Source organism: Cetorhinus maximus, chromosome 3 (assembly GCF_964194155.1).
Source record: "Cetorhinus maximus chromosome 3, sCetMax3.hap1.1, whole genome shotgun sequence".
In the NCBI taxonomy this organism is placed as follows: domain Eukaryota; kingdom Metazoa; phylum Chordata; class Chondrichthyes; order Lamniformes; family Cetorhinidae; genus Cetorhinus; species Cetorhinus maximus.
The window spans coordinates 57,337,970-57,351,728 of record NC_135881.1 but is presented as its reverse complement, the minus strand read 5'-3'; the positions used below and the strand labels follow the sequence as shown (position 1 = coordinate 57,351,728).

The 13,759-nt window shown below is 39.1% G+C and overlaps 1 protein-coding gene across 2 annotated transcripts in view; it reads right to left on the bottom strand.

Moving 5' to 3' along the window:
• Positions 1 to 13,759, bottom strand: part of rsu1 (Ras suppressor protein 1) — a 239,300-nt gene that overhangs the window by 144,567 nt on the left and 80,974 nt on the right. For both annotated transcript variants that reach the window (XM_078538409.1, XM_078538410.1), the window contains exons 4-5: positions 3,636 to 3,756; positions 711 to 829 (exon numbers count right to left, since the gene is read on the bottom strand). In XM_078538409.1, coding sequence (XP_078394535.1) covers positions 711 to 829; positions 3,636 to 3,756 — 240 coding nt within the window. The remainder of the gene's footprint in view (positions 1 to 710; positions 830 to 3,635; positions 3,757 to 13,759) is intronic.

The window sequence follows — 13,759 nt, the reverse complement described above, 5'->3', positions numbered from 1 at the left end:
CACTCCAGCGCCCGCCCCTCCCGCTTGCGTTTCATGCTAATTGACCCGCCAGCGTGAAATCGCGGTGTGGTGCCTATTGTGGGTGGCGGTTGGCTTCCCGACCGCCGCCACCGAGCTCACCCGCCAAGGGCAAAATTCTGCCCTTGGTCAAAATGACACAGCAGCAGTCTGCTCAGTATGCTCCTGCAATGTAGAAAAAGACTGAGTCCACGTTAAATTAGAAAAGAAAACATTGCATATTTTAATTAGAATATGCTGCTGTACAAAAAAGACAGTTAAGACATAAAGGATTCATAATTATGAAGCTTTAAGTTGAATGATATTAACTAAGAGCAAAACTGAATTGCAACCATTTGCTCCACATCACTGCTAAGTAATTTCATATTTAAAAGAATTTGCAAAACAGGTGGACAGTGGCTATAAGGTTTTGATGTATGTGATATTACAAGGCAGCACTTGCAGTTTATAAAGCACATCCCAACAACTTATACAACCTATTTTATTCATTTCCACATGGTCCAAACCAAAATTTCAATTTAATGCAACCTCTTTCAATTGCCTTCTATACAGACCACCAGGTTAATGAGCAAGAGCCCAAAATGGACCGCAAATTAGAAATTACAACAGCACTACCTAATTTCAATTCTATTACTGGTCAATATAGGTAATCATAAATAAATTAAAAAAGTTTTTTTTTTAAAGTTTCTTACTGAGGTAGAAGAAGTTGCCAGGTAGAGAATTTTCATTCAAATTGTTGTATGTCAAATCAAGCACCTCCAGTGCTGGCAGAGACCCAAATCCTCGTGGCAGAGTGTTTAACCTGTTCATGCTGTTGGGGAGAGGCAAGAAATAATGAGTTTACAGACCCCAAATAACATATCTACATAAGGAGGTATGTGGATACACATTTAACTATATTAAAAATCGAGTTGAGGCTCTTTTCTGACCAACTGGTTGGCCTACAGTCTATCATCCAATTTCCCTGAGAAGATAATGGCGGGCCACGTACAAACCAGGAAATTGCACCCAAAAAATCAATTAGGTTACTATTCAAGTTTCCACTAAAATCTATTCATGTAGTCACAAACACCAAACCTTCCATAAACTAGCACAATGGGTAGCATAATAGAATGCAATTGTTTCTCTTTTCTTTCATTAAAAAAGTATTCCTTGATGGAATACTGAAAATGGATTTATCACCAAAAATAAAGCTTATTCAAAGGTGTTCACTCCTCCACCTGAGAGTAACCTAGTTTTAAATGCTTGGAAAATTACTTTAAAAAAATGAAATATTTTTGTTGTACAATTGAATGTTTCTTAGTAAATTATTATTGTGTGATATAAAAAGCTTTTGAAGCATGCCTACTAGTGTCTGTGTGCCTCAAAAATTAGCGCAATTTCAAGAGTCTCCACATTCAATGGATTGTCCTCTGCTATTTCTGCCACCTCCAGTGTGATGACACCATCTCCCCTTTAAGTTTTATGAAGGGCATGTTCCTTCCGCAATACCTTGGTCCACAGTGCAATCATCCTCACCAGCCCTCCCCTTCCCCTGGCACCTCCCCATGAAAATGCAGGAGGTACATCACCTGTCATTTTACTGCCACTCTCCTCATCATCCGAGGCCCCAAGCACCCCTTCCAAATTAAACTGCAATTTATTTCTACTTCTTTTAATTTAGTATTCTGTATTCGCTGCTCATGTTGCAGTCTCCTCTACACTGAATTCAGTCCACAGGCGTGACCCCGAGTTCCCAGTCGCTTATCATTTTAATTTTCGGTTTAACTCCCACTCTGAGCTTCCTGTCTTCGGCCTCTTACTCTGTTCCAACGAAACTCAGTGTTAGCTCGAGGGACAGCAGATCATCTTTTGACTTGGCGCTTTGCAGACTTCTGGACTCACCATAGAGTTCTACAAAGTCCAATCATAGCCTCTGCCTTATATTTGGACGATAGCTGTTGGCGATGATTCTGCCTTCCCATTTACACCTCCTCCAGATGTTTCTTTACTTACCCTATTAGTATCACTTTTTGCCTTTCAATGTTGTAAATTTTGTAATTTAATCACTCATGTTTTCCAGCCTAAATACTTTCCCCATTTGTTCCTTCACTCTTTAGGAGTCAGCCTCTCGTCTTTAAGCCATGTGGTTATAGTCCCATTCTAGGACATGAGCGCAAAATCTAAGGCTGACACTCCAGTGCAGTATTGAGAGAGTGTTGCACTATTGGAGGTGTCATCTTTCAGATGAAATGTTAAACTAAGGTCCCGTCTGCCCTCTTAGGTGAATGTAAAAGATCCCATGGCACTATTTTGAAGAGGATCAGGGGAGTTATGCCTGGTGTCCTGGCCAATTTCTCAAATCAACTTCACAAAAATAGATTACATGATCATATAATCACATTACCGCTTATGGGAGCTTGCTGAATACAAATAGACTGCCACATTTTCTACATTACAACTGTGACTACACCTCAGAAGTACTGCATTGCTTGTAAATCACAGACCTCCAGTGGTCATGAGACATGTTATATAAATGCAAGTCTTTTTTCCTTTTCCCTGCCTAGCTTAAAACTGTTACATGTCCAAGAAGTCACAGTTCTGACAAAGGGTCAACTACCTGCAACATAAACTCTGATTCCGCCCCCAACCCCACCCTCCCACAAAAGATGCTGCCAAATCTGCCAAGCATTTCCTGTATTTCCTGTTTTCATTTCAGATTTCCAGCATCCGCAGTATTTCACAGTTGCTGTAGCCCCAACAGTTCTTCCTGCCCCAAACTGGCAATTTGTTTTGCAGTTCATGGTTACCAGATTACAGGAAATTGACTCCAGTCCATTTCCCACCCAAGTAGCCCATTCTCCAATGACTCATGAGGAATGACAGGAGATGCAAAAGCTTTGTTATAGTAAAATCTTATCCTGCAACAAAAAAAAATGTATTAAATGTAGGTCATGCTTGACAATGAACAGAATAGGCCAATCCTAACCATCTAACTGGATAATGAGTACCAAATCTTAAGGTTCATATCCACCCATTTCAGATAGAAAAGGGATCAAAAGATTTAGAGCTGAGGCCTATTGCTGGAACAGAAAGAGAAATGGAGTGCATGCTGCATCAGAGCTTGAGCCTTTTACCTTCCTAGATTTTGGTTTTGAATCCCGTTTAGCCAGATGGGATAAATGTTCTAGTGTTTCAGCACTTACAGATTTTAAGCAAAATGAGACAGGCAGACTCAATCTAAACTCCAGTGGACAGGAGCTAGAAGCATAAAGCTACATAAATTTGAATTCTAATATCATAATCTTGCATTGATATGAGGGGTCAGATGGAGGACTAAAATAAATTAAAATATTCTTCTTAAATAAGAGTGTCTTTCTGAAGGTAGCAATCAGGGGTTTGGACGGTCGAGGGGGGAATGGGGGTGGGGATGAAAGAGGCAAAAGAAGCATGTAGTGTTCAAATGTTGTGCTTCTTGTTTGCAATTTATCTAAATAGATTATTTGTAGAATGTTATACAAATGTTGAATTCGGGAATGACCACCTTCATTTCTACTCTGTCCTACTCTCATTTTCCTTTTTCTTTATTGCCCCATCCCAGTATATTCCAACTTGACGACTCATTAAGATCTACCTACCCAAGGTTCAGATGCTTCAGTTTCTGCAGGCTGCTGATTTGTGTTGGAAGGTCTTCGATCTGATTATTGAAAACATTCAGCACTTCCAGGTTCCTCAGGTCAGCTACATTTGCTGGAACACCTGAAAGTAAGTCAGCAGGAATACAGTTAATATCACCGCTCAGCAGGCACCAGCACAAGAAGGAGAAGCAACAACAAAAAAAATTAAACAGAAAATCATTACTATACTCTTGGGTTTGCAACACAAGGCAGGAGGCAGTTCATTGTAACTTAAACCCAAAGTATGATGCTGACTGCCCATTACATTCCCCATCAAGTGAGAAATAATTAAAACAGTTCATTTTACTAGAAAATAGAATCGAGAGATAACAGATCCAACAAGAAATCATCACTGGTTAAGAAAGAAAATTTGGCCATTTTTATAAGGTAACACTTAATAGAGCAGACAGTAGTAATTGAAAGATTACATGGAATAACTAGGGATTTTTTTTCTCCTGGAAACAGCCTCACTAAAACAATTTAAAATGAATTGCATCTAAATACTGCTGCATTCTAAACAGAAACAAAACTATGATGTGCCACAGATGTAACTGAAAACATACTAAATATCACTCCACAATGAAATTGAAAACCAGAGGTACATTAATTAATTATACAACAATAATCCAATTGACAAACAAGGATGAATCTTGAGCAATTTATAACATTTATCTAACTGAAGAGTTTAAATCCTAGACATAAAATTATTCTTCCGGGTATGCTTTAATAGTTGGAAATTTTGTGCGTGCGTTTTTCACTCGGTTTTCATTTTGTGCTAGCAGCAGTTAACAGGGCTGATAAATCTGAATTGGCTGTCACTTGTTAAGCATGGGAGAACTTTTGATCATGACAAAATTTAGAGGAACTTTGAAGCAGCCTGTAATTAACAGGATCTGTCATAATTGACAACATTGGCATTATTTCAGAAATTAAAAACATCAAAAGCTTTAGTAGCAAGCACAGATCACTCATGGGTGAATAAACACCACACATTCTACACTTCGTAGCAAGTTATTCAATTGCAAGGTGCCGTTTATGATGGCAGGTTTAATTTTTAGCTTGTGTGCCCAGTGTTTTCTGATCTGAGGGTTGCTTTGGATCACTGAGGTCTAGCCCCATAAAATTGAACAATATTGATCAGAATACATCTGACTATAGGTAAAGTAATCGGAATGCATGGCCTCCCAAAAGCATTCTTACAGATATTTAAAAATTATCAGGAATATCCAAAGTCATTTCTGTTTAACCCGTTTACCTCCCTCACTCCCTGATATTAGACCAATAAAGTTGGAAACAAAATATGTCAGAAATACTTAGTTCAATTTACAAGTATTATAGTGATCTTATGACAATAAGCTTCTATAAGTAAGCTAATTTCTGCAATATAAACATGGCTGTAATATTTTAGAAAGATAAAGAAGGGTTTGAGCCCAGAAATAAGCTATTTTTGTCTGCAATTTAAAACATAGTACACTTGGTCACTTGTTGAGCCTTTCATGAGTCTGCTGATCCATAGTATGGAATCTTAACACACAGAATTAGGTTTGGGTGACCAGAAAAATATATGTGTCAGGAAGACAGCTCCAACCTGTTAACTTCCAGGTTTTACCAAGGCGGGTCACGGGGTCAGCAGTCAACCAGCTCCCAGGAGGTTGGAAGGCACGTAATGTTAATAAGGCTGTCTGGTTTTATAGTGGGTGGTTGGATTTAACAGGCCTTTGGAAACCTGGCAGTTTTACAGCACTGCTTGTGGGCAAAGTGAAACAGGCGTGCTTCCTCTGATCCTTAAACTTCCCCACCCCACACCATCAGACTCACTCTGCTCCCTCCCATGCAAAAGATCACTAGAATTGGGGAGCAGACCTATATGGTCCCTCAGCTTGCTCTGAAATGCTCCCCATCAGGTTGGAAACCAAGTCTGCCAATCAGACTGACTTCTTGGTGGGAAATTTGTCAGGGTCAAAAGACCTATGCTGTGCAAGTTAAAACTCCATAGCATGCAGGTAAACCTTGACTTCTAGGTTTTTGTCCAAAACTCCATCCCTGGCTGTGTAACCAACCCAGCAAATATCTAGACCATAGATTTCTGTGCATTTCTAAATTCAACAGTTGTTCAGAGGAGGACTATTAGCAGCAAGATTATCTCTGCACATTGAACTCCAAATCTATGTTTAAAAACGTCATGTTCACATGCTACAAATTAAAGGAAGAATATATCTCCATTAGAGTGGGGGTACAGCACAGATTCACCGGGCTGTTTTTGTGTGAAAGGTTTCAATTATGAGGGCAGGTTGCAAAGCCTAGGCTTGTATTCCCTTGACTATAGGAGATTAATGGGTGATTTAATTGAGATGTTTAAAATGGTTAACATCTATTCTATCAACTTCTTTTAAATAACAACTAGTCCCTGGGAGTATACAACGAGAGGGGTATAACCTTAAAATTAGAACTAGGCAGGGTTGATGTCAGGAAACACTTCTTACAAAAGGGTAGTGGAAATATGAAACTGTTTGAAGCCACAGCAATTGAAAACAATGTTGACTGAAATTTTTCGTAAGAATAATAAGGATTACAAAACCAAGACAAGCAGGTGGAGAGTTAAGCTACAGAGCATCCATGATCAAATTGATTGGGGGAGCAGGTTTGAGAGGCTGAATGGCTTACTCCTGTCCCTATGAACGAGAGAAGTTTGCTTGGGTTGACTTTGCTAGTTTGGCAAAAATGAAAAGGTCTTGCAAATGATATTTGTGGTTGCCAAATACCTAGCAGTGTGCTCTGTTTGCTGCCCAGAATAGAAAGCAAACAAAAAACATCCCAATAATTTCGCAAACAGCAATGTTGTTCCATTCTCTATATGGAAGCCAGAGAACTCAAATCAATAAGAACAAAACAGGTTACAACAGATCAGTTTTGGATCAATACTTACTCATTAGAAACAGCATGGCCCACGTGCCATGAATGGCTCAGTGCAGATTTAAGTGCTAATCAACAAGCAACACAAGTTTAAACACAGATGCCAATTTACAAGATTCACCATTTGAATGCAGTTTAATCTGATCCACAAACTCCCAGCAGGTAATAAATGAAACGTGATGTGAAAGAACGTGAGCTGCAATGTACGGTTAGAAATTGGATCAACATATGGTTGTAAACATAGAATAGTTACTGATAATAATAAATAACCTCTAGAATGGATGTCCCCAGCTGTGACAATTAAGATCACTTACACTGCTTTCCCCTCCTCCTCCCCACCCAACCCTCAAAATTCACATTGTGAATTTCACATTGAAACCAATAGTCTTAACAAAACACCCATCCATGATATAAAGAAGCATTGCGGTTCACAGGAATCACATTTTACTCTGTCGAACATGCAACGTGTGCAGAATATATGACACTGCTTTCATTGGCTCAAATCAACCTTAAAAACAAAATCATCATAAAATCACTTAACCAGACAATACTGACAGTTTCATATGAACGAACAGGTAAGAAGCCTTCCAATGAGCAAACATCAAGTAGACAGGCAAAGAATCAATGAACGAGTTGATAGTGACGGAAATGCAACTGTAAGCAACGGGCAAGAAAGAGAAGCTGGCATTGTTCAAGTATTTGTTGGAAGTGCCTCGGGTAGAAATTTTATTTTGTGATCACTAACATATCTATCCATAAAAACAATCAAGTTTAAGTTTATCCATAATTACCTTTTCGTCACGTTCATTGTTGGTCTCCTGGACTAGTTTCAATCCCTCTCAGCAATTGGAGAGGAATTTTCCTTTTTTTTTTATAAATTAGCTTTGGGTTTTTGATTTGTTCTTTGCCTCTCCCATGGACAATGCCTAGAGGCAAAGATGTTTTGACATGATGCATAAGGCATTATTGCAACTGTATGGGACAGTCTTGGTGGACCCGCTGGAATTTTGCTGTCTGACATTTTTGTATGTTCTTCCCATTCACCATTTCTTCAACTTATACAGTCATACTACAATCCACAAAATGTAGATAACAGCTGTCTCATGAGTCTAATTACCATTATGGATGGGAGCAGTACTAAAAGGAGTTTATAACACACCAGGATTATTCTTAGGAGCAATAGAAAGACTAGGCATTCTAAGACAGTTTTGGGAACCCCTTTTCTCAGCATTGTAAAAGCATCAATGGTTAAATCCAGCAAAGTAATTATTAGGATAACCTTGAGGATAGCTGTGGGAAAAATAGTATGAAAAGGCATGAACTATTGATTTACGTTGGAAGTAACAAACAAGAAAAACAATGTAAGTACAATAAATATAATAGCACAGACATGCTATAGAACCAACTGTGCTAGAAGCAATTTGCTCCTGTGTTAGTCCCAGAAATACTTCTATCCTGGTCATAGCCATTTCCAATAAACTGGAAAAGTAAACTGCCAAAGAAATTGGCAAAAGTCTGTTAATTTGAAGCTCCAGGGGCAGGAAGCAACAGCATCAAAAGGTAGGAACAGTGTTAAGGTTCATAGAAGTCTCTTGCTCCAATATTTTATTGCTTTGTTGTTGATGCACCCACTTTATCAATTCACTTTGTGCACTTCTCATTTAATTCACTAGTGCCTTATAAAATGTAATGACCCGCTGTTCTATGGATTGATTGATGCATTGTTACAATGTTCATCAGTATCCCTTAATTATGTCGTGAGGCACATAGTGCTGCTGCATGTTGGCTTCTGTGCTATTGTATATGGTGTCAAAATAGAGGAAACGGTGTTCTAATTTCCATTCTCCTGTTTATTCTATTATTTTTAGTCACCTCAATACTGTAATAACAGCTTCCGCAGTCTATGGTTCTAAAGTGTATTGTCAACCCAACATAGATAACCGTTCAACACTATCTTTCCATGTAAGGCCAACTGGTGTGTTAAGTTTTACGTTGAACATGCACTTGCTATTTGGCTCAAATCTAAAACAACAGAAAATCTGGAGGTACAGGACTTAAATGAATGAACAGTGAGGACAGTAAGAAAGCAGCTAGAAAACTGTCAATGAATAACGACTAAAGGCATAAAATTTTCTTAAACAGCCCAAAAGAATCTATGTGAAAGAAAAAAATTGACCGATGAAATTATTCAAAATAATGCCCCATTTTTCTTCACTGTAGCCAAAGGTTTTAAAACATAAAAGTTACATTTCACGATAACATGATTAAATTCACTCCAAAATTGTCTGTTAATATCTTTATCTTTTTTTTAATGTGGAGGCCTCAGTCTCTCCCCAAACCTGTATTTGGATATGCTATTTTTGCACAGAGCTACAGCAATCTAAAGTGTGCAGTAAGACATTTTGAGAACACAAAAAAAAACTTTGATTTTCTTTTTAAATAAGATTTTTTCCACCATCATTATATTGCTTCTCGATTAAAACACAACCAAAAAACTAACAGCCATCAGAAAAATAAGTTGCTGAGTTTTTTAGAGCTACTTTCAGCAACCATATTGGTTTTCCCGGCCGCCTGTTTACTTATACTAAACGTACATTTCAGAATAATTGGCATTTTTAAAGAAGTCAAAAGATCTCCAATGTTTCTTCAGAAACCTATGAAACAAATTTTCCAGAGAGACCTACTCCCTCTAATTCTAAATGCTTGAGTTCTATACCATCCTGGGAATATTCAAATTAATGTCTCTGCCTGCACTGTTTCCCAAGGTTAAGCATGTACAATTGCCCTTCAAATCCTCTTTTAAAGGCCTCTGTACGCTTTTGGACTGTCGTGACCCCTCCATGCACCTTTTTGCTGCCTTCCATTGTGTCCTGGAATTTTAAATTATATATTTCATAAATTAGGATTTTTTTTTTTGCAACCAGGTTGTATGAGATATTGAGCCACTTTCAATTAGTGCTATGAAAATGAAATGAATACTGTATGCCTATGATGCTCTATGCAAGTGGTTTTGAGGTGAGGGAGAGACAAGTGTTAGGTGAAGTGGCCTCATCCTGCAATGTGAATCTGCATTTCTTTCCACTGTGGATGGGCCTGCTGTATATTTCCAGCATTGTGTTTTCATTTCAGTTTCTCACATTAGCAGTTTTTCTATTAATCTTTAAAAAGTGTACAGGGTCCAGGCTAATGCATAAATTATAGGACTACAGAGCAGAGATCAATGTGCATGAGGTTAGGCTGTCCCATTAGTGGACTTCATGGGAGAATTGAAACAGCAGCCTCCGACTGCAGTAATATGCCTTGTATTTTTCATGACAGCTAGCACTGTGACTGCTGAACAAAACTGGCAATTAGTGTTGAATCAGGTGGAATTTTGTGGCAAGTGTAAAACTAGATTTATTGTCCAAGGTATTTTAATTCATAATTCTTATATAAATCAGATAAGAGGTCATTCATCCCATGTATCTGAGTTGCAAATTGAAATGGCTCCCATAAGGACAGGATTCTAAATCTATTAGCCGAATCCAAACTCAATTTGCCAAACTAAGTTTAGTGGCACTAGATCTTAAAGCAATTAAGAGAGAGATTATATAAAATACCTTCTGCCTCCCAGATGTCACCTGAACCCTCAATAACAGGTTGATAAACACAGAAGGTCTTAAAATCAAACAAGAATCTTGTGATATCACATTCTAAATGGTTCCATTCATTATCCCAGCAAGAACATTATCCCAAGCAGATCTATTCATTACCCAGTCTTCACTCAAAAATTGGATGCTTCATATGACACCAAGTTGTTTACAATTGAAGGAACATATTTCTAGATAAACAAAGTACAAATGGCAGTTCTGAGGAATTCCATGGCAAATCTATAGCCCTATACATTTAAAAAGAAAACCTACATGGAGTTCTTAGAACCAAAGCTGTTACTAACAGGCCAGTCTGAAGCCAGTTCCAAAAGCTCATTCAGTTAGCGAGTCAGAAAGACTACTGCAATTTCTTCTACCTGCACACAACTCCTACTTCAGTGCAAATGGTAGCTGAACAAGTCCCCTGTGCTAACTGAGTTTAGTTTGAGAGATTATGCATCCTCCCCACCAGAATCTCGTATGCATATGCGGAGGTTAAACAGCATAGGAAGAATACATCTTGTCCTCCTCCAGCTGATCTTCTTCAGCACTTGATTAAATATTGAATACTATCCAAGGAGATAGCCTCTGATATTTAAATAAGATCGATTTAGAGGGCAGGATTGGGAGGGTTTCAGGGAATTATAGAATTACAGCAAATATGGAGAACATTTGGGCCAATCATGCCTGTTTCAGCTCTTTAAGAGCTATCCAGTCAGCCCCATTTCCCTTTCCCCATAACTCTGCGAATTTTCCCCTTACAACTATTTATTCCATTACCTTTTGAAAGTTATTATTGAAACTGCTTCAGTCATGCTTTTTAGGCAGTGAATTCCAGATATGGTGGCAGCCTTTCATTTCATAAGACAATGGTTTGCTCTGTGGGGACCAACTTTTTGTTAAGGGTCGCCTGGCGTGGCTGAGGAGCCTCACTATAGCATGAGTGTCTCTGCTGCATTTGCTGCAGAGGTCGATAGTGGGCTAAGAAGGTGCACAGTTCATTGGTCTCGGTTTTAGAAGGGCATTGGAAGAGTTGGGTAGAAACAAAAAGCTCAGCTGGTTGAGAAGAGAGCCCAGACAAAACAGTCAGCCTCCAAAGGTCATGGTCATCAGAGACTGCCAGTGTCAATTTCCACCATCTACATATCTCACTTACAGGTGTCTTTGTAGCAGAGGTATGATACCCAGGAGGTTGTGACTCAATCGTCAGTTCACCATACAGAGTGTCTTTGGGTATACAGCCATCTGACAAATGCGGCTTAGCAATCGATGTATGCTGATAGAATTAGCACACTCCAGGACCTTGGGAGTTGGTGACCTTATCCTGCCAAGGATACATCTGAGACAGCGAAGGTGGAAAACATTCAGCCTTTTCTCCTGCCTAGGATGTCCAGGTCTCACCACTGTGGGAGTGTGCCAAGGATGCAGACTTGTTGTTCTCAGTCAGGTTGCTGTTATTCCACAATCTTACTCAGCTTGGACATAACAGCTGCAGCTTTTGCATGCATGAGTTGATTTCAGCATCTAGTGACAGATTGTTGGTGATTGTGGAGCTTAATTTTCTGAAGCTATCAACCACCTCTAGCTTCACATTGTCAATGCCGATCAAAGGCGGTATGACAACACCGTAGACCTTGACAGTTGTCTTCCTGATGCTGTTGGTCAAACCAAACCCTTTACAGGCATGACAGAGTCTGTCCATTTGTTGGTGAAGGTGGTCCTCGGTATGCAATGCAGGTGCGGCATTGTCAGCATACAGCAACTATCTGATGAGGACTTGTTGCACCTTTGTCGTGGGTCTCAGGTGAGCAAGGCTGAACAGCTTTCGTCGGTTCTTGTATGCAAGTAGAAACCCTCTGTAGGTGACCTGAAGGCAGCAAAAAGAAGAACATTCCAAAGAGTGTTGATGCCAGAACACAACCCTTTGACCCACTGCAGATCACAAAGGGTTCCAAGGTCGCCCTGTCGTAGTTGACCTTAGCCATCATGTTGTCATGAAAAGTGGAGATCACATTGAGTAACTTTGACGGCCAGTCAATTTCCCCCAGCAGATTAAATAAAACTGCCTCTGCTCACATATTTGAATGCCTTGTTGAGATCAATGAAGGAATATAAATTTCCTTAATGCTTCATAGAGGGTAATAAAAGAGGTCAGTGAGAATTGTGAAATCTGTAAAAAGGCCTTTGCAACCATTATCTCCTTTGTTCATGGCATTTCTCTTGCAGCTGCTGAACTGAGAAGATCATGTCAATTGTAGATTGCATCACGCAAAGATTACGACCCAGTTAAAGAACAAGGACAGCCGCAGTGATTGCAACAACGATCGAGGCATCTCCCTGCTAAGCACCATGGGAAAAGTATTTGCCCATGTTGCCCTTGTCAGACTGCAGATCCTGACTGAATGCATCTACCCTGAATCCCAGTGTAGGTTCAGAGCCCTAACTTTCTGTAAAAATTTTTTTCTCATATCTCCTCTTTTTTATATCAATTATCTTAATCCCGTGTCCTCTGGTTACCTTTTGCCACTGGAAATTGTTTCTCCTTATTTACTTTATTGGAACTTTTCAAGATTTTGAACAGTTCGATTAAATCTCGCTTTAATTTCCTCTGCTTTAAAGAGGAGCAACTCTGGTTTCTCTAGTCTCTTCCATAACTTAAGTATTTTAATCCTGGTACCATTCTAGTAAAACTCCTCTGCATCCTCTCGAAGGCCTTAACAGTGAGAGGGTGGGATTTAATGGAGCCCACTGAGCTGGCATGATAGCAGGGGAGTCCTGGAAAATCAGGCATGAGGCAATGGGGGCAGGACCCCTGTTTCACAAATTAAATTTTGTCCTGTGTTTCAACAGCTAAAGACCTTTTATTCTATTGGCTTCCCAAGCTAAAGGACAATATTTCACATCCTCACCAATCAGAAATATATCAGCTGCACTAGAATATCCACCAGGAAGATTAGCATGTGAAGCATCACTAAAAGTGACTAGTTTCATGATCTTTGGGTTACCCAAGGATGGGAACTTACGAATGCATCTCTCCAGGTATAACTTTCTTAATGTTTTATATGCCCTTAAAACACGCTCTACTTTAGGATATTTCATCATCGTATGCAACTCCAACACTTCAAAACTATCAACTGGTTTAGTCTAGGTACCCAACCAGTTCAACTTACCAATCAAGCTTTGTATTTGCTCAGTCTCTTTCTTAGATGTAACATTATCTTGCTATGATGACTTAGTACTTTTAATCAGGTTGGAGGTAATACTCTCTAAATAGGATTGCTCATTTAAATCTATCCCAGATCCACCCTGCTTAATGTCTAAGCCAACCTATTTGAAACTCCACAGCCTGACTTCCAATTTTAAGTTTTTCTCTAATAGTAACACATTTCTCAAACTGTGCAGTACCACCTAGAAGAAATCAACATGCATCATGAAGATGCAATTCCTTTATGATATCAATAAAACATTACAGGATCTGCTTTTCATCGAACACAACCCATTTTCAGCAAATCAGATCTTATCAGAAAATGCCATATCATAGAA